The sequence below is a fragment of the Capra hircus genome, chromosome 28 (assembly GCF_001704415.2).
Source record: "Capra hircus breed San Clemente chromosome 28, ASM170441v1, whole genome shotgun sequence".
In the NCBI taxonomy this organism is placed as follows: domain Eukaryota; kingdom Metazoa; phylum Chordata; class Mammalia; order Artiodactyla; family Bovidae; genus Capra; species Capra hircus.
In genome coordinates, this window is record NC_030835.1 from 36587509 (window position 1) to 36608752 (window position 21244).

Genomic DNA, 21244 nt, shown 5'->3' on the forward strand with positions numbered 1-21244 from the left:
TCCATGGCCGTGGTCCTGGCCGGATCCCTTCTTGTTAATCCTCAGTACTCCCTCTTCCTACCAGTCTGACCATGTCAGTCCGACCTCCGGACGCCACCAAACAGCTTTGGGCTGGACTGTGTCCGAATGCGGGGCAGTTCCACGTCGCCGGATCTCTACGACTTAACCTTGGGCCAAGGACAGTGGTGCAGAGCCCGGCACTCTGTTCCTAGCTCCCGGAGGGGCCGTTCGGTGGGAACTGGGTTGGTTTTGGGAATCGCGGCCTCTAGCGCCCATTACCCGGCGGGGAACGAGGGCGACCGGACCCGAACTGCTGGGGGATTCGGTGTCGCCCCTCGCCCTCCCCCTCACGGCCATTGGGCAGCCTCCGCGGCCGGGGCGGGGCGGGGCGGGGCCCTCTCCATCTCCCCTCTGCTCCCCTCGGCTCCCCTCCCCTATTTCCCGGTGTGGGAACCTCGCGGGGCGGGACGCGCAGAGGGGCTGCCGAGGGGCGTCCGGTTACATCTCCGCCTTCCTCACCCTCCGGCCGCAGAGCTCCTCGGTGTGCGGGACGGCGCTCCGGGAACATGTTGGCCACGGTCCGCAGGAGCGGAGCTGCGTGGACGTGGGCGCTGCTGCTGCAGCTGCTGTTAGCGGGGCCTGGGGGCTGCCTGAGCCGCCAGGAGCTCTTTCCTTTCGGCCCCGAACATGGGGACCTGGAGCTGGAGGCCGGGGACGACCTGGTCTCTCCAGCCCTGGAGCTGAGCACTGCGCTCCACTTCTTCGACAGATCCGACATCGACTCGGTCTACGTGAGTGCGACCCCGGGCGGGAGGTGGGGGCGCTTGGGCGAGAGGCCGCGAGGGGCTGAGGCGGCGTCTGGAGGAAGGCCCGGGCGGGCCGGGGCCGCCCGCGGAGCCGGACGGACCGGGGCGTCGTGGGCGGGCACGCGCACCCGGTGGTCGCCGGGGCGCGGGGTGCGGCGCTCCGTCTCCAAGCCCAAGGGGGCTCCCGCCTCCGCCCGGCCAGCCGACGCCTCCGCGCCGCCTGGTCACGATCGCTCGAGGAGGGTCGCTGGGTTCTGGGGAGCTCGCCCCGTCTGCGCCGCCTCGCGAGCGCACTGCCAGGCTCCAGGACTCTTGACCCGGGACCCCGGGACCCCGGGACCCGGGCGGAGTTTCCTCTCCCGCGGCAGTGGGCCGGGAAGTCTGTCCGCGTCGCGCCATTGTCCCCTGCTTTTGGGGGACAGGACCTGGTCCGCTTGGGACCAGGCGCCGGACGAAGGCCAGAGCTGGGTAGCAGCTGGCTCGCGGGCCCCGGGACTCCTGTAGGTGCCGGGGCAGATAAAGACCGCCAAGCCCAGCTCTCGGCCCGGGGAATGCAGTCGACAGCCCCTGCATGTGTGTGCGGACTCCGGATACGTCTTGGCAATGATTCTGCTCTGTGTCCAGAGTTCAGGGCTGGGAAAGCAGAGCGCCCCGGTGATCCAATTTCCTGTAGCCAACCATTGTCACCGTGGGGGGTGGGGAGCCAGATGGGGAGAGGGACAGGGAGGGACCTTTCGCTCTCTGGAGCCTTCTCCGGACTGGCTGGGCGCGGGGACGCTGTCAACTTGGGAAAGTACTTTCGTGCCGCCTCCTGTCGCTGCCGCGCACCATGTGGATTTCATATAAAGCTGTGTGCATTCCAGAAGAGGGGCGGGGGAACAACTCCAACAGCGGCTGGAGCCTGTCCTGCCCCTGACATGGCTCTGCTGGTCTGATCTCGGCACACTGCGCCCAGGACAACACCCACGTGGAGCTTGTCGGCTTTGCAGAAAAAGAATGAGTCCTTGAATTCTCCACCCATAGAGAGTGTCCCCTTGCTATCCCCACCGCCCTGACCTCCTTAGGCAGTCTGCTGTAGCCTAGAAAACTCCCTCTTAGGTTTTTAAATGTGCAAGATAAAATCCACAGGATTGCCAAGGAAATAAATTCTGTTGAAATGAGTTAAAATATTTTTTAAAAATTGTTTGAAGATATGTAATTTAAAAAAAAGAATTATATTAAATAACAAGGTGAAGCAGTGGCTCCAGTGTATGGTCAGCTAATGACTGAACTTTCAAGCTCATGGGACTGTAAACAGTATGCAGAGACACCTACTATACACCTACACCTCAGTTCAGTCGCTTAGTCGTGTGGGACTCTTTGCGACCCCATGAATCGCAGCACGCCAGGCCTCCCGGTCCATCACCAACTCCCGGAGTTCACTCAGACTCACGTCCATGGAGTCCTACACCTACTATAATGACTGTATAATGATAGGAGCATATCTGTGACTTCTGTTAGTGGCATAGTCATTAAGCGTTAATAGAGTTGTTGCCTACACTTACAATGGAAGGAAATGCTAAATTTGGGTTATGAGCTACTGAAAATTAAGTTTATTTTTCTAAGTTAACAGACCCATGAATTCTATGGGGGACAGGTAGTCATTGGATCCTAAGTTCAGAACCTCCATGTTAAATTCGGGCTCTTCTCCTCTCCTTTACTTGTGGCATCAGACTAAACACATTACATTCTACAGACCTAGAAAATCTATTGTTGAAAAGTGACTCCTGTCAATCCACACCTTCTGAGCCTCTTTGTTTGTTTATAAAAATGTTTATATATTTGGCTGCACCGGGTCTTGATTGTGGCATGCAGAGTCTTTAGTTGCAGCCTGAGTATCTTTTTTTTTTTTCTTTTTAAGTTGCGGCTTTGGAACCCTTAGTTGTGGCATATGGGATCTATTCTCTGACCAGGGATCGAACCCTAGCTCTCTGCATTGGGAGCATGGAGTATTAGCCCCTGGACCACCAGGGAAGTCCCCTGAGCCTATTTGGGGTTTTAATCTACATATCAAGGAGAAAGACTCCCAGAGCTCTCTTCACATCTTAACTTCTGTGCTACAGGTTCAGTTCCCAGGAAGGACCCTGAGATGGAGATTGTAAGTGAAAGCGTTAGTCACTTAGTCATGTTGGACTCTTTGCAACCCCATGGACTGTAGCTGGCCAGGCTCCTCTGTCCGTGGGACTCTCCAGGAAGAATATTGGAGTGGGTTGCCAGTCCCTTCTCCAGGGGATCTTCCTGACCCTGGGATCAAACCCAGGTCTCCCAAATTGCATGCAGATTCTTTACTGTCTGAGCCACCATGGAAGCCCTGAGATAGAGATTAGCAGGCAGGTCATTTCATTAGGGGGAGCTCCTCAGATCCACCCCTGTGGAAGGGAGGGCAGTGAAGTAGCTGAGCTGCAGTGAAGGTCAGCAAGGTGCCTGCCACCCCTCTGGGAGCTCTTGAGGTGGGATAAGCCTTTCAAAGCTCTCTCAAGTCTCCTGAGAAGGTGATCAGTGATTAGATTAGGGCTGCCCTGGAAGGAGTTATGACCCTTGGGTGAGGCAGTTTTTCCCATGGAAACAACAGGCAGTGTCAAAGAGGAGGGCTGTGGGCTGCATTCCCGGGAGCTGAAGGGGGATCTGGTGCCATGTCAGCGTCCACCACTATCTGTTGTGTAGATCCTGTTTTAGCTGGTGGAAACCCTTACAGGGCTCTGAATGAAAAAGCGAATTGACAGGGAGTGCGAGTATGAACTAGATGGTCTGTACTGTTCTGGGCACTAGATTAGGAAAAAGAAAGGAAGGCCATCGAAATGGAAAACAGTTGCTGGGTGAGTATATCTACATGTGTCAGGGTCTAGCTAGTCTTACATTATTTAATCCTCACAGCAACTTGCCCCTCTTTTTCCAGATGAAGAAATACTCAAGGCCATAGCATCAATTAAAAATGCCCAAGCTAGGATATCAGCCCAAGTCTATGTCTGACTCATAATGCGTTCAACATCAACCGTAAAACATGCCATGGACCAAAGGGATTGCTGTGAATTAGAGTAGTGAGGGAAGATTTTACAGAGGAGATTACACTTAAGATTTTTTTTAATTTAAATTTATTTATTTTAATTGGAGGCTAATTACTTTACAATATTGTATTGGTTTTACCATACATCAACATGAATCCACCGCGGGTGTACACATGTTCCCCATCCTGAACCCCCCTCCCTCCTCCCTCCCTGTACCATCACTCTGGGTCATCCCAGTGCACCAGCCCCAAGCATCCTGTATCCTGCATCAAACCTGGACTGGCGAGTCGTTTCTTCTTCTTTTTATTTTGACTTTATTTTACTTTACAATGCTGTATTGGTTTTTCCATACATTGACATGAATCTGCCACGGGTGTACATGAGTTCCCAAACATGAACCCCCCTCCCACCTCCCACCCCATATCATCTCTCTGGATCATCCCTGTGCACCAGCCCCAAGCATCCTGTATCCTGCATTGAACATAGACTGGCGATTCGTTTCTTACATGATAGTATACATGTTTCAACGCCATTCTCCCAAATCATCCCACCCTCTCCCTCTCCCAGAGTCCAAAAGACTGCTCTATACATCTGTGTCTCTTTTGCTGTCTTGCATACAGGGTTATCATTACCATCTTTCTAAATTCCATATATATATGTGTTAGTATACTGTATTGGTGTTTTTCTTTCTGGCTTACTTCACTCTGTATAATCGGCTCCAGTTTGATCCACCTCATTAGAACTGATTCAGATGTATTCTTTTTAATGGCTGAGTAATACTCCACTGTGTATATGTACCACAGCTTTCTTATCCATTCATCTGCTGATGGACATCTAGGTTGCTTCCACGTCCTGGCTATTACAAACAGTGCTGTGATGAACATTGGGGTACATGTGTCTCTTTCAATTCTGGTTTCCTCGGTGTGTATGCCCAGCAGTGGGATTGCTGGGTCACAAGGCAGTTCTATTTCCAGTTTTTTAAGGAATCCCCACACTGTTCACCACAGTGGCTGTACTAGTTTGCATTCCCACCAACAGTGTAAGAGGGTTCCCTTTTCTCCACACCCTCTCCAGCATTTATTGCTTGTAGACTTTTGGATCGCAGCCATTCTGACTGGCGTGAAATGGTACCTCATTGTGGTTTTGATTTGCATTTTCTGATAATGAGTGATGTTGAGCATCTTTTCATGTGTTTGTTAGCCATCTGTATGTCTCCTTTGGAGAAATGTCTATTTAGTTCTTTGGCCCATTTTTTGATTGGGTTGCTTATTTTTCTGGAATTGAGCTGCAGGAGTTGCTTGTATATTTTTGAGATTAGTTGCTTGTCAGTTGCTTCATTTGCTATTATTTTCTCCCATTATGAAGGCTGTCTTTTCACCTTGCTTATAGTTTGCTTTGTTGTGCAGAAGCTTTTAATTTTAATTAGGTCCCATTTGTTTATTTTTGCTTTTATTTCCAGTATTCTGGGAGGTGGGTCATAGAGGATCCTGCTGTGATTTATGTCGGAGAGTGTTTTGCCTATGTTCTCCCCTAGAAGTTTTATAGTTTCTGGTCTTACATTTAGATCTTTAATCCATTTTGAGTTTATCTTTGTGTATGGTGTTAGAAAATGTTCTAGTTTCATTCTTTTACAAGTGGCTGACCAGTTTTCCCAGCACCACTTGTTAAAGAGATTGTCTTTAATCCATTGTATATTCTTGCCTCCTTTGTCAAAGATAAGGTATCCATAGGTGCGTGGATTTATATCTGGGCTTTCTATTTTGTTCCATTGATCTATATTTCTGTCTTTGTGCCAGTACCATACTGTCTTGATGACTGTGGCTTTGTAGTAGAGCCTGAAGTCAGGCAGGTTGATTCCTCCAGTTCCATTCTTCTTTCTCAAGATTGCTTTGGCTATTCGAGGTTTTTTGTATTTCCATACAAATTGTGAAATTATTTGTTCTAGCTCTGTGAAATACCATTGGTAGCTTGATAGGGCTTGCATTGAATGTATAGATTGCTTTGGGTAGCATACTCATTTTCACTATATTGATTCTTCCGATCCATGAACACAGTATATTTCTCCATCTATTAGTGTCCTCTTTGATTTCTTTCACCAGTGTTGTATAGTTTTCTATATATAGGTCTTTAGTTTCTTTAGGTAGATATATTCCTAAGTATTTTATTCTTTTTGCTGCAGTGGTGAATGGAATTGTTTCCTTAATTTCTCTTTCTATTTTCTCATTATTAGTGTATAGGAATGCAAGGGATTTCTGTGTGTTGATTTTGTATCCTTCCACTTTACTATATTCATTGATTAGCTCTCGTAATTTTCTGGTGGAGTCTTTAGAGTTTTCTATGTAGAGGATCATGTCATCTGCAAACAGTGAGAGTTTTACCTCTTCTTTTCCAATTTGGATTCCTTTTATTTCTCTTTCTGCTCTGATTGCTGTGGCCAAAACTTCCAAAACTATGTTGAATGGTAGTGCTGAAAGTGGACACCCTTGTCTTGTTCCTGACTTTAGGGGAAATGCTTTTACATTTAAGATTTGAAAGACAGGTACAATTTCATTAGACGGAGGCAGAAATGGAGAGGCCAGAAATAGAAGATACCGCTGGGGCAAGTGCATGACGGTGGAACAAGCTTGGCAGGTGCTGGGAAAGTGAGGAATATGACCCCACTGGAGCAGAATGTTTTTGTTGGAATAGGAGGATTCTTCCTGGGATAGGCAGGTGGGAGTCAGAAAATAAATGTATCAGCCAGCTCTTGCTGTGTAACAAACAACCACAAAACCTCAGTGGCATGTAACAATAAGCATCTGTTGCTCATGTGGCTGGAATTAGTAGATGGTGGGTTCATATAGGGTGGCTTCAGCAGGAGCAACTGGGATGATCTGGTTCTACTCTAGGCAGGGAGGTGGGAAGTGTCTATCATTTATCATAGCTGTTTTGCCTAACATGGTAGCCATTTAGCTATGTATAGCTATTTTAAATTAAATTAATTAAAATGAAATAATATTAAAATTTCAGCTTTTGAATCACAATACCTGACATTGCTGCTGTTGAATGTATGCATTACCACTTTATTCTATTAGATGGTGATGTTTCATAGGGCCAGCATGTTCTTTTTTCATGGGGATGTCAAAAATGTAAGAGAGTAAGCGGAAATGCATAGTGCTTTTTCAAGTCTTCTCTTTTGGGTCACGTTTCCTAACATCTCACAGACTAAAGCAAGTCTCATGACTGAGCCATGGTGGGGCGAGGGGCCATCTTGGTTGCCCAGCTTGCTCTTGTGGGCCGTTGCATGATAACATCTATTTCTCCGTGTGGAAAAACCTCATATTTTTGAAGTGGCAGTCCCGGTGATGAAGCCAGTCATTCTTTGGACCCTATCCTGAATAATGAGTGGGGAGTGGGCCAGTCTGTAAATCTGCTTAGCCAGCTCGCTGAGCCAACGAGCATATTCCATGAGCTCTGCTGCCTTGGCCAATGTTGTGAACTCCCCCAGGCAAGAGTTCTTCAAAAACTCGATGCAGTTGTACGGAACAGTCAAGACACTTGCTTCTTTTGTTTGGAATCTTATTACCTCGATTTACTAAGGCTGGTTATCTCATGCTGACTGAAAGCTCTAATTGCCTGTAGGTCAATAGAAGAAATTCTAGAATGTGATTCAATTGCATATGATATTCTTTCTGTCTTGATTCATACACATGGTGAAATGAATTAGTTATTATTTAATATATTCAGCTGGTGTGGGAAATAAAATTCTTCCTGTGATGGAAAAACAATAAAAGGATATCCTTGGAAGAAAAAAGATTGTATCCTGGCTCTCCTGACTCATCTCCTCATCTTCCTTGTGTACGACTGTCTGTCTGTGTCTGTCTCACACACGCACCGCATCTTCCACAAATTGATTTTCATTATACCACTTACACATAGGAATCTTTCCTTAGGTAGGGTAAATTTAACTCTCCTTTTAAGATCTTCTCACATTCTTCCAACTTTTACCCTACCTTCTATGCCAATGTAGGCTGCTCATTTTCTTCAAAACTTGCTTCATTCCCACCAGGGGATTACCAAGGGATTCTTGTGTGTTGTATGGGACTGTGCTAGGCGCTGGGGCTCTAAACCATGTGAAATGCAGCTTCTGAATATGACCAGATCCGTGCCCTCCTCAAGGAAGTCCCAGTGTCAGGAGGGAGCCACAGAGGAACAGGTGGTCCCAGTGCCCTGCACTGTGAATCGTGATGAAGGAACAACACTCAACACTTGAGGAGCTCAGAGTCTCCAGACAAGCTCCACTCAACTGGGTTCAGTCCCTGACCCCTAGTAGGTTTGAGCTAAGTCCTTGAAGCATTGTACTGTGATCATTGCTGATCTCATCCTCTATTCTGTCTGTCCACAAACAAATGACAAAGCCCCTAAAGTTGCAGAGTATGGTGCATTTCCTTTGTTCAGTTTTCCTTTCTTTGGGTATTATAACCAAACTCTGTGGCTTCATCTGCCTGCTCCGTGGCAGCGTCTCTGGGTTGTGTTTAAAGCACTATCCTGAGGCAGTGTGCTCTAAAACTGGGCTTTCTTCTCCACTGAGAGCAGAGATCGCATCTTTTTTTAAAATAAAATCCAAACCTTTCTTCTATACTTCACTCTTGGTATTAGATTTTTAAATATTTATTTTTAGTTATTCATTTGACTGAGCCACATCTTAGTTTCTGCATGCAGGATCTTTAGTTGTGGCATGCAGATGCTTAGTTGCAGCATGTGGGATCTAGTTCCCTGACCAAGGGTCAAACTTGGGCCCCCTACATTGGGAGTGAGGAGTCTTAGCCACTGGACCACCAAGGAAGTCTGTGGTGTTCAATTTTTTTGATGTAACTTTTGAGAAACATGTTTCACGCACAATTTTTCAAAGACATCAACAAAAAGATGTCCCTTGTACATGTAATATACAGAACCATAAAATATGTCAAAATGGAAACTCCCTGCAATTTCTTAATGTACTAGGAAGTATAGCAAAGCAAAATAAAGCATTACAGACAAATCGTGTTTAGACATTCTGGCATATATAGTGTTCTTAGCGTAATTGGAATGAAACTTTTCTGTATATACACACAAAATATTTTAGAAGCAAGTAAAGTAAACAGAAGCACCAGTTCTGTAAATTACTCTTGATCATGCAGGCAAGCAAGTCTCATATAGTTCATGGTGTTTCATTGAGGCAACACTTGTGCCCACAGAACCTACTGACTCCGTGGCAGTTGCATTTGAGATCAAGACCAGCCTCATCTGCCATTTCCTTTTTTCCTATTATTTATTAAAAAATTTTTTTATTCGGGTCTAGTTGTTTTACAACGTGGTTCTAGTTTCTACTGTACAGCAAAGTGAATTAGCTGTATGTATACATATATCTCTTTTTTTGGATTCCCTCGCACTTAGGTCACCACAGAGCACAGAGTAGAGTTCCCTGTGCCATACAGTAGGTTCTCATTAGTTATCTGTTTATCAATAGTGTCATTGACATAGTGTCATCTGCCATTTCCTGAAGCAACATGCTGCTCTGCTAAGTCACTCAGTCGTGTCCGACTCTGTGCAATCCCATGGACTGCAGCCTACCAGGCTCCTCCGTCCATGGGAGTTTCCAGGCAAGGGAACATACCCACTTGGTTTTGTGGTGGTGTTAGGGTGTGGGACTACTCGTTGCGTCTTCCTTTTGTTGTGTTTGAACCTTCAGCATTTCCAGTTGGTGTTCTTATGTACCTATGCTAAGTCACTTAAGTCGTGTCTGACTCTGTGTGACCCCATAGATGGCAGCCCACCAGGCTCCCCCATGTACCTATCAGCGCAAAATCTTTTCAAGGTTCATATTTTTAGTGTAGCATCTGCAGACCCAACCAGCAGCTGTGAACTTTGTCACTTTGCTGGTAGTTTGAACTTCCTGCTGCCACAGCAGGAAGCCCAGTGTTCATGCTCAAGAAATTAATTGCTTGCTTGTATAGCTACGGCTGATTCATGTTGATGTATGGCAGAAACCAACACAGTACTGTAAAGCAATTATCCTTCGATTAAAAATAAATAAATTGAAAACAACAAAAAAGAAATTAATTGTTTGGCTCTTCTGGTGGATTGCATTTTCAGCATGTGTTCTTGTAACTTTTGGATTGCTCTTCTGAATTGGTTTTTTAATCTTGGCCTTTCCAACCTTTTATAATTTCTCGTATGTCTTGGCACTCCGATTAAGTTCTTTTTTAGCAGACTACAAGCTGATTAGATGTTTCTCTATATTCAACATGTTCCCATGACTTTTTTGGGGAGGCTAGAGTCTGGGTTTGATGGGAGGTTGCATGCAGCTCTATGCTAGTTGTGAGTGGCTTGCAGGCCAGCCTGGCTCCCTGAGGTTGTTGTATGCCTCTTGCCATCACTCATGGACCTGCTGCACTCACTGGCACAAAGGAAGTTTATGGTTAAGTCCAAGACCACCACCCATGGTTATGCAAGTGGCTTGCAGCACAGGGCTCTGGCTGAGAGGACAGACTGGCTAAAATCCAGCCCACAGGCCACTCACCAAGTCCTGAACCTCAGCATGGGCCTTTCCATTCAGAGAAAAAAGTGCCTGCTTCTATTTTGCCTAAAGGCCTCCTACGGTCTAACAGTGGCCCTGGATGGGTCACAGAATACTTAAGAGAGTATTAATTTCCATCAGAAGTGAAAAGGAAATTGATGAATCATGTTGATTAACTGATTTATAATTGAGGTCCAGTCATTTCATATATCACCCAGTTACTATTCCAGACCTCTTTTTGTTATTAAATGAAGAGGTTTGACAGGATTATCTCTAAGGTTTGTTTTATCATGGATCTTTGATGTTCTCTGATCAAGTGACCAGATGTGGAATAGGTACCTTTACTTGCTCAGTTGCATCTGACTCTTTGAGACCCCGTGGACTGTAGCCCGCCAGGCTCCTCCGTCCATGAAATTTTCCAGGCAAGAATACTGGAGTGGGTTACCATTTCTTACTCCAGGGGATCTTCTTGACCCAAAGATCAAACCCATGTCTCTTGAGTGTCCTGCATTGGCAGGTGGGTTCTTTACCGCTGCACCACCCGGGAAGCTCCATTTCAGGACACTGGCTGTTTCTTAGAAAATGTAGTGCAGTGTTGAAATACATTGTCTAGTCATTCAACAAATATTTAATTTGTTGCCTAACATGCCAGGACCAGTGCTAAGCTTTGGAGCTAGAGATTGAGCCCAGACCAGTGTTGTTTTTGCTCTTCATAGTCTAGTGAGGAAGAAGTATCAGTAATGATACAGATCATTGACCAGTTGCCACTATGATAAGTGCTATGAAGAAGTTCATGTATTGTGGTGAAACTGAGGTAGGTGGAGGGTCAGGAGGATCTTCTCAACCTGAAACTGAAGCCTGGAAAAAGGGGGTTAGCCATGTGAAAAAGGGAAAGGTCAGGATGGTGGCTCACTACTGAGTGTAAGACCAGGAGCAGGTAGAGAGGAAAAGCTTGGCATGTCTTTGGGATGGGATGAGAGCCAATGTGAGTGAGAGTGGTGGGGCAAGAACTGGAGGAGCTAAGCCAGACTTGGACACGCCAGCTCAAAGCCCTCCAAGCATTTCCCTTTGCACTTGACATCCAGCTTCTCACCACGTGTCTGCAACTTGCATGGTGCAGCGTGCTGGCTATCTGCCCTCATCCTATTGCCCTGCTCTTCTCTCATGCTAGACTGCTGCCTCACCAGCCACTTTTTCTTCCTTGAGTGCAGCCAGCTTGTCCCACCCTGGTGCAGGCTCTTCTCTCTCTGATCTCCGTGTGTCTGCACCTGCCTGTCACGCAGGTCTCTGCTCACACGCAGACCCCCATGTGTGATGTTTTGTTGCATTGTCGATTTCATCCCAGCATGTGTAGCCACCTAAAACTAGTTTGGTTATTTGTTCACTTGTTTGTTACTCGTCTTTTTTCACTAGACTCTGAGCCCTTTGAGGGTGGGGCAGTCTGACCTGACTTATTCACCGCTCTCTGCCTGGTACCGGGAGCAGTGTCTGGGGGACAGTAGGTGCTTTGTTATGGTTTGTTTGAATGAAGGAAGGAAGGAATGACTCCTAGGTATTTCTTTTTTCTATAAAGCAGTGGGATGCCATTAGAGATTCTGAGTCGATGAGTGACTTGATTTTTAAAAATTTTTATTTTATGTTGGAGTATGTGTGTGTGTTAACTGCTTAGTTGTGTTCAGTCTTTGCGACCCTGTGGACTGTAGCCTGCCAGGTTCCTCAGTCCATGGAATTCTCCATCAAGAGTACTGGAGTGGGTTGCCATTTCCTTCTCCAGTATTGGAGTATAGTTGATTTACAATGTTGCGTTAGTTCCAGGTATACAGCAAAGTGATTCAATTATATATAATTACTGCATATATTTATTTTTCAAATCATTTTCCCATTTAGGTTATTATAGAATATTGAATAGACTTCCCTGTGTTATATAGCATCCTTGTTGGTTATCAACAACAATATCCTTGTTGGTTATCTGTTTTAAATATAGCAGTGTGTAATTTCAATCCCACGATCCTAATTTATCCCCATCCCCTCCTGACATGATTTATTTTTAAAAGATTTCCATTTCCTCAACAAAAAGTGGTGTTAGAGAAAAAGGAGGGACAACTGCCTAGATTAAAAGGGTTTTAGAAACAAGTTAGCCAAATGCAAAGTGAGGACTTTGTTGAATCCTGATGGAGACAAAGTGGCCGGAAAAGACATTTTTGAGACAACCTGCTTTTCTAGAAGAGCTACATATGGAGTTATTGATGGGTGAAATAATCAGCCTTGGATTTCATTTAAAATACTTCAAAAGAGAAAAAAAATAAAGCACATATTGGAAAGAACAGACAAAATGAGAACTAAAGCGTGTGGATACTTTTGGTGATTCTTGTGTGTTTGAAATTTTTCCCTTGTAAGTAACTTCTCATAAGAAGCTTTTAAAAAATTATGCTGCCTCTGGATAGAGGATTTTGGGGGGAAGAGTGGAGAAGGAAGAGTAAAGTCCACAGCTAGAGACCTGTTGCCAGCGTACAGGGGAGGGTGTGACAGTGTCTGGACAGGGGTTGTGTGTGTAAGGAGGCTTGCTCACGTGTTATCACATCTGAGACATGCAGCCGCCTTGTGAGGTCATTCGGGCAGGTGATAGGACCAGCCCCCTATTATAGAGAGGAAAACTGACCCCTGCAGCTTGTCAAATACCTTGTCAAAATACACTCAGCTAGTGCTGAGGTGGACCTTGAGCTCGGATCTTACCATTCCTAGCTTGGTGGTCTTTGTGCTGTGCCACCTTGGACACTGATTTCTTTGCTTCTTTCACTGATTTATTCATTTCACAGTCTCTTATCAGCACTGTAGTGTACAGATTTGGGGACCAGGTGTGCGTGGCTACATCAGATGATGCGTGACACCTCATATGGTTCCTGCTGTCATGGAACTCACTACTGTCACACCACTCACACTGCATCACAACATACACTGCATCACAACACTCACCATTGCATTGCTTGTGAAAACAGTTGGTTCTTGGTCCTTAAGGAGCAGGCTTATTAACTCGGGTAAATTTTTCCCTTTTTTTTTTAATCTGGCTGTGGCACGGGACATGTGGGGTCTTAGTTTCCCCACCAGGGGTTGGACCTGTTCCCCTGCAGTGGAAGTGCCATCTTAACTACTTGACTGCTAGGGAAGTCCCTTTAATTTTTACTCAGAAGTGTTTTCACACAGATACAAAAAAGGGAAGAAATGAGTATCATGAACACCCATAGACACATTACATAAATGTAACCATTGTTAGCATTTTCCCTATTTAATTCTTCTTTACTCATGTATCCAAAGTAAATTAAAGTCAGTATGACATTTCCTCACTAAGTATTTTATATGCATTCCTAAAACAATAAGAGCATTTCCCTAACCAGCATACTTTTATCTCACTAAACAAAATCGTGTGTGTGTTAGTCACTCAGTCGTGTCCAACTCCTTGTGATCCCATAGAGTGTAGCCTGCCAGGCTTCTCTGTCTATGGAATTCTCCAGGCAAGAATACTGGAGTGAGTTGCCATTTTCTCCTCCAGGGGATCTTCCAGACCCAGGGATCAAACCCAGGTCTCCTGCATTGCAGGCAGATTCTTTACTGCAAAACCAGGGAAGCCCTAACAAAATCAATAATAACAAAAACAAAATCAATAATAATTTCCTATTTTCAGTTTAAGCCTTGTCCATATCAAATCTCTGATATCCCCAAAGCTGTCTTTATAAGCTAGAATTATTCGGATTGGGGACCAAAGAATGACAGGTGCTGCATTTGACTTTTTAGTCTCTTTTAATTTTACTGATCCTCTCCCTACTTTTGATTTATCAAGTTATTTAAGAGTCACTGCTTATTGTCCTATATAATGTCCTATTTTCTGCATTTGACTTTTTCTGTAATGTAGTCTAGCCTGTTATTGCATCTCTATAATTTCTGAAAACTGGTAATTTGGAAATATTCAGGTTAAACGTTGTTTTTGTTATAAAACGTAGAATTTTACTTTAAAATTAACTTGGGAAATAGTAAGACAGTGCAAATGGGTGAAAAAAAAACTTGCAAAAATACTGCTAAGTTTTCTTACTAGCCTGGCCTTCAGCCCCATTGGTCTCTCCCCAGAGACAATTACTATTCATGAATTTTTTTCTCTCCTTGCAGAGAGATTCTCAAATGTACAAACATGTGTGTGTACACATTCCTTCTTGTCTTGTACACTTCCTTGATTTTCTAAATAACAGCTTTATGAGATATAATTTATGTACTATAAAATTCACCCCTTTACAGTGTACAACTCAGTGATTTTGTATATCCCAGGGAATTGTGCAACCATCATCATGGTCTGGTGGGCTGCCGTCTATGGGGTTGCACAGAGTTGGACCCGACTGAAGTGACTTAGCAGCAGCAGCATGGTCTAACTCTGGAATATTTTGCTCACACCTCACCCGACTCCACTCCGCCCCCGCCCAAACAAACCCAGTAACCTTCAGCAATCATTCCCATCTCCCCCCACCTCCCTCAGCCCCTGGAAACCACTTATCTACTGCCCGTCTCTATGGACATGTCTGCTCTGGACTTTTCACATAAATAGAATCATACAACATGTGATCCTTTGTGACGGGTTCCTTTCACCCAGCATAACATTTTCAAGGCTTGTCCACTTTGTTGTACATGTCAGTTCCCGGTACTATGACTGAATAATATTCTGTTGTTGAATTTGTCCATCCATAAGCTCATGGATATTCAGCTTGTTTCTCCTTTCTGGCTGTTAGGAATAATGCTGCTGTGAATGTCGTGTCCAGGTTTTGTGTGGACATCTGCTTTCAGGTCTCTTAGATATACCTAGGAGTGGAATTGTGTATGGATGTGAGAGTTGGACTGTGAAGAAGGCTGAGCGCCAAAGAATTGATGCTTTTGAACTGTGGTGTTGGAGAAGACTCTTGAGAGTCCCTTGGACTGCAAGGAGATCCAACCAGTCCATTCTGAAGGAGATCAGTCCTGGGTGTTCTTTGGAAAGAATATGCTAAAGCTGAAACTCCAGTACTCTGGCCACCTCATGCGAAGAGTTGACTCATTGGAAAAGACTCTGATGCTGGGAGGGATTGGGGGCAGGAGGAGAAGGGGACGACCGAGGATGAGATGGCTGGATGGCATTACCGACTCGATGGACGTGAGTCTGAGTGAACTCCAGGAGTTGGTGATGGACAGGGAGGCCTGGCATGCTGCAATTCATGGGGTCACAAAGAGTCGGACATGACTGAGCGACTGAACTGAACTGATGGTAACTCTATGTTTAATATTTTGAGGAACTGTCAAACCAGTTTTCAAAGAAGCTGTACCATTTAACATTCCCATCAGCAACGTATGAGGGTTCCAGTTTCTCCACATCACCCTCAACACTCATTGTTATCTAACTTTATGATTTTAGCCATCCTAGTGGGTGTAATGTGGTATCTCATTGTGCTTTTGATTTGCATGTCCCTGATGCTAATGATGTTGAGCATATTTTCATGTCCTTATTGGCTATTTGTATATCTGCTTTGGAGAAACATCTGTTCATATCCCTTGCTCATTTTTAATTGGGTTTGTATTTTCATTGATGAGCAAGTTAAACATTTAACAAGAATATTTCATGAATGAGGCTGTGCATGTCGCACTGTATAACATCAGGAGGCAAGTGATGTCTGCTTACCCTGTTAGCTGCTCGTGTTAAGGTGATGACAGCTTAGATCATGTCTGTTGGGTTACATTTTTCCTCTTGTGAGCAGGGAGCAAGCAATGGGGTGATACTTTGACTTTACACAGCTGTCCTCATGCCCACCAACCTTTCACTTAATGTCTTTGGCAACTATTGATACTCTGCCTAAATCAATTACTAAATTAAGGGTTGCAAAATGGTGTTCTATTTTGTCTTGCTGTTGGCTTGTTGCCTTTGCTGTTTGGTTTCTAGCATTCTTTCAGTTAATACAGTATTAGCTGGCTTCACATGTGGAGTGAGTGAAGTGAAAGTCCTTCATCAAATGGGGTTTGGGGTTATACTGACATGGTTCATTCTGGAAAGGCAGATGAGTGCTTAATTCTTTCCTTGTGATATTTGATGTTCAAATTAAGGGGTTGATATAATCCAAATTCAGGGGGTCCTGGTACCCTAGTCAGCACAGGTGAACATCTGATTTCTCCATCGGAGGTGTTAGAGAGGCAGGCTTCTCCCCAGAGACTGCCAGTTTGGACAAGGTCCTTCTCTTCCCTTCCCTGATCACCTGCTGTTCTGGAATGCTGAAGGACACTTCTACCTCTTCCGTGATAGACACATCAGAAGTTAAAATTTAAAGACTCTCAACCACTTTTCCATGTCTCAGTAGTAATTCCCTGCAGAAGAAATGGCCAACTGATCCAGAGCCTCTCATTAGGCATTAGCTGGATTAAGTTTAAAACATTGACTCATCTTTTAACTATTACCCTAGTTGCCCCTTGTTTTTAATCTGCTAATCCTTTTGTTTCTGTCTCTAATTCAAGCCAGAGTCATTTCCCTTGCTCAGTGGGGTTAAGAGAAAACATTTGCAATTTAGACTTAAGAGTTTTGTTCTGGCGCTTTTGTTGTAACCACGCGTTCTGGGAAACAAACTCGCTCAGAAGGACAATGCAGATAGTGGAGTGCAGTTTATTACACCGGCGGGCCCACGGCAGAGTCTCCTCTTAGCCAAGGACCCCGACCAGTCTTTCTGAAAACCTTATATACTCTAAGTGTACGTGCCCAAACCCACCTCCCCAAATTCCCTGAAACTAGTCTGAGCAAAGGAAAAGAAAGATACAATCAAAGTTGGCCTGTGATTCATATGCCTTAAGCCTAGGTAGTTAACAGTGGACAATTATCAATAGGCCTGTGCTCATACCCCAATAAGCATAATAGAATTTATGATTCTATTTGGTTACACAGATAATCAGGGTATTCTTTTAGGCAACAGAGAGTCTAGGTATGAGCCCTGGGGCTCTTCCATTCAGGGGGTCTGGTTTTCCAGTTGGTGTGTCATTTCCACAGATACTGGGCATATAGCTCAAAGTCCACAGTCTGGCTCAAGATAGAGTCCTGCTTTCAAGATGGAGCCGTTCCGTCTGTTTCCTCCTTCATTCCCCACTCTTGATGCTCTTAACTCATAATATGAGCATCACTCATAGGGATATATTGCGCCCTGACTCTCCGACCTCCAGTTTGGGAGAACGACATCAACTTCTGGGTTACAAAGTTCATAATACACTGTAAAGTAAAGGGTCCACAAAGCAGAACTATCAAGGCAACTATGACAATGGTGAATATAGTTTTCCACCAATCACCCTTCACCCAGATAGGACCGAAATCCAAAAAGAAAGATTATCATCAGACATAACTTTTACCTGACCTTTCATGTCATCTGCTGCTGCTAAGTCACTTCAGTCGTGTCTGACTCATATCATCTAGGGTGGCTGATATATAGCCGGATAAATCAGGAATATATACACAACATTCAACATTAATTATAGCACAGGTCCCTCTTTGTACTGAAACTATGGTTAGTCTCAAGGTGATACCAGCAAGTCCTTGTTGCAGCAGTTGATTGTAGAGCTTCACCTCTTGCTCTTCTTCAAGATGACCTTGGTTTCACAGGGGTCAGTGGGGTCCCTTTGTGTAGTCCGCTCGGTGTCCTCCGGGTCTGCGTGGTATGCTCTCTTCACCCTCATGTGGAGGATCCAGGGAGTGACACCTGCAACTTTAACTGCAGTAGGGTTGGTTAGAACAACAGTATATGGGCCCTTCCAATGTGGGGCCAAGGAGTCATGTTTCCAGTCCTTGACCACTCCTGATCCCCGGGCACAAATTCATGAATCTGTTCCCCAAGGGGGAATGGCGCCCTTTCTTGTACAAACTTAGTTACCTGATTTATTACCGTATCTAGTTGTTCCATCTGCTGTAAAATCTCATCTCCCCTTACCTGAGGCAAATTTGTTGACACCTGTTTTATTATGAGAGGGGGCCTCCCATACACAGTTTTCTATGGAGAAGAGCCTTGGGACTGTGGGGTCATCCTGAGTCTGAGCAGAGCCGTCGGAAACAAGTCCAGTCAGTCTCTCGGAAACAGTCAGTCTCTAAGATCCACTTGGAGAGTGTCTCTAAGTGTTCAGTTGGTTCCTTCCACCATCCCAGAACTCTGGGGCCTATATGCTGTACGTAATTTCTGCTTGATATTTAAAGTTTTGCTTATTTGTTATACTAAATCAGTTACGAAAGCTGGGCCATTGTTTGATCCAATGCTGGTAGGAAATCCAAATCTGGAAACTATCTCCCTAAGCAGGCACCAGGCTACTTTTGATGTTCTTTCAGTCGGCATAGGAAAAGCTTCTACCCATCCCGAGAACATACATATTATGACCAGCAGGTAATGGTAGTGTTGATGAGGTTTCATTTCAGTGAAGTCCACATCCAGATGTTCAAAGGGCAGCGAGCCTTTCGCCTGAATCCCTGGAGGTTTCTGTCTGTGCCGAGAGGCAGTATTGACCTGTGAGCAGGCAGTGCAGTTCTGAGATTTTGTCCTGCATAGGGAAGAGAGGCAGGGAACCAAGAAATATTTTCAAATTAGCTCTTCCAATTTGTCATGGCCTAGATGGGTCGCTTGGTGTGTTTGGCTTACCAGAGTGGGTGCCAGCTCCTCCGGTACCAATAATTTGCCACTTGGCAATTTTCACCATCCCTTTTCAGTCTTGATGGCCCCTTCTGCTTTGGCTGGTTGGTTTTGGGCTTCAGTGTATTTTGGAGAGTCTAACGTTAGCTCAGGTAGCTCCGCCAATATGAGAGCTTTAATAGGGGCTTCACTTGTCACCCCCAAGCCCTCAGATGCTTGTTTAGCAGTCTTATCTGCCAGTCTGTTCCCTGAGCCTGGAGGGTATCCTCTTTGTGACGTCCTCAGCAGTGTATGACTGCAACCCTTTGTGGTTTCCAGGTAGCATCTGCTAAGTCGCTTCAGTCGTGTCTGACTCTGTGCGACCCCATAGACGGCAGCCAACCAGGCTCCCCCGTCCCTGGGATTCTCCAGGCAAGAACACTGCAGTGGGTTGCCATTTCCTTCTCCAATGCATGGAAGTGAAAAGTGAAAGTGAAGACGCTCAGTTGTGTCCGACTCTTGGCGACCCCATGGACTGCAGCCTTCCAGGCTCCTCTGTCCATGGGATTTTCCAGGCAAGAGTACTGGAGTGGGGTGCCATTGCCTTCTCCAGGCAGCATCTAATAGGGTCTTAATTTCTTCCTTATTTTAATCTCTTTTTCACTAGCTGTCAAAGGCCTCTCTCCTTATACAGAGCCCTGTAGCATGGCAAAAGCATACTTGGAGTCTGTGTCAGTGTTTGTCTTCTTACCTTTTGACAGCTGGAGGGTGTGGGTTAGAGCATATAGTTCGGCCTGTTGAACGGACCAGTATGATGGCAGAGAGCTAGCCTCAACGATGGTTTCTTCCATGACTACTGCATATCCCAACAGTCTACTGTATAGACTGCTTCCACTATTTTTAAGTTCATGGTGTTCTCTGGTGGCCATCCTACTCCCATAGGGGGCCATTCGACCTCACAGAGTATGTGGAGGTGGTTAGGCTTCATCTTCACCCCATGCTGCTGCTGCTAAGTCGCTTCAGTCGCGTCCAACTCTGTGCGACCCCATAGATGGCAGCCTACCAGGCCCCTCCGTCCTTGGGATTCTCCAGGCAAGAACGCTGGAGTGGGTTGCCATTTCCTTCTCCAATGCATGAAAGTGAAAAGTGAAAGTGAAGTTGCTCAGTTGTGTCCGACTCTTAGCGACCCCATGGACTGCAGCCTACCAGGCTCCTCCATCCATGGGATTTTCCAGGCAAGAGTACTGGAGTGGGTTGCCATTGCCTTCTCCGGCTTCACCCCATAGTCTTCTCCTAATCCCTTCTTTAAATTTTTAATCCTGCGCTCCAATACAGTTGCCTTAGATTTACTTCCCCCCATCTTGCTAACCTTCTCAGACCTTCTACTTTTCCTTTTCGTTCTGTCTACGAAGTTCTCAGTACCCTCTGTACTTCTGATATTTCCACTCAGTGACACTTAAATTGCCATTCTGCCTCCTTCCTAATTGGGGTGAGAAGAGCCTTACCTGCCAGATCCCAGAGGGAGAAGGGGGATCGGTGTGTCTTCACCTGCTGGTCAGCACAGCCGAACCAGAACACCATGTGATCCAAGACTGTGTCTCCCTTAACTTTAAAAGTCCGTTCTGCCTTGGTGGGCTTGATCAGGTGTGGAAGAAAATACAGATGGGTTAAATATCCCACGTCCCAGGCCGTCTCTGGAAAAGCCAATTTGTACTCACTTTGACTTCTCTGGTGGCTCAGATGGTAAAGTGTCTGTCTACAATGCAGGAAACCCAGGTTCGATCCCTGCGTTGGGAAGATCCACTGGAGAAGGAAATGGCAATCCGCTCCAGTACAATTGCCTGGAAAATCCCATGGACAGAGGAGCCTGATAGGCTACAGTCCATGGGGTCGCAAAGAGTCGGACACGACTGAACAACTTCATTCATTCATTCATTCATGTATCCCCCTCCTTCTAGCCTGACAATTCTGAGGGGGTCAAGAATTTTATAGAAGATGGGACACCTCCTTGGGGAGAGCAGAATACGAACACACAAAAACCAAGTTTCTTCTCCTAAAAATCCCCTGCCAATTGCTTGGTAATAATTTTCCCCAAGACGGCATGGACACCGTCTCCTAAATTTCATGTACAAATTTCCATGTACAAATTTCCTTCCTAAGCCTTAACACGCTCGTCAACCTGTGTACCAAGCAATCATTGCCACCTGCCAAATCCAGGCTCCTGTG

The 21244-nt window shown here is 45.4% G+C and overlaps 1 protein-coding gene across 1 annotated transcript in view; it reads left to right on the forward strand.

Annotated features, from left to right (window-relative positions):
• The window catches only part of NID1 (nidogen 1), a 99396-nt gene continuing 78524 nt past the window's right edge, over positions 373-21244 (forward strand). The window contains exon 1 of the mRNA XM_018042466.1: positions 373-791. Within this exon, the coding sequence (XP_017897955.1) occupies positions 567-791 (225 nt within the window). The 5' untranslated portion in view covers positions 373-566. The remainder of the gene's footprint in view (positions 792-21244) is intronic.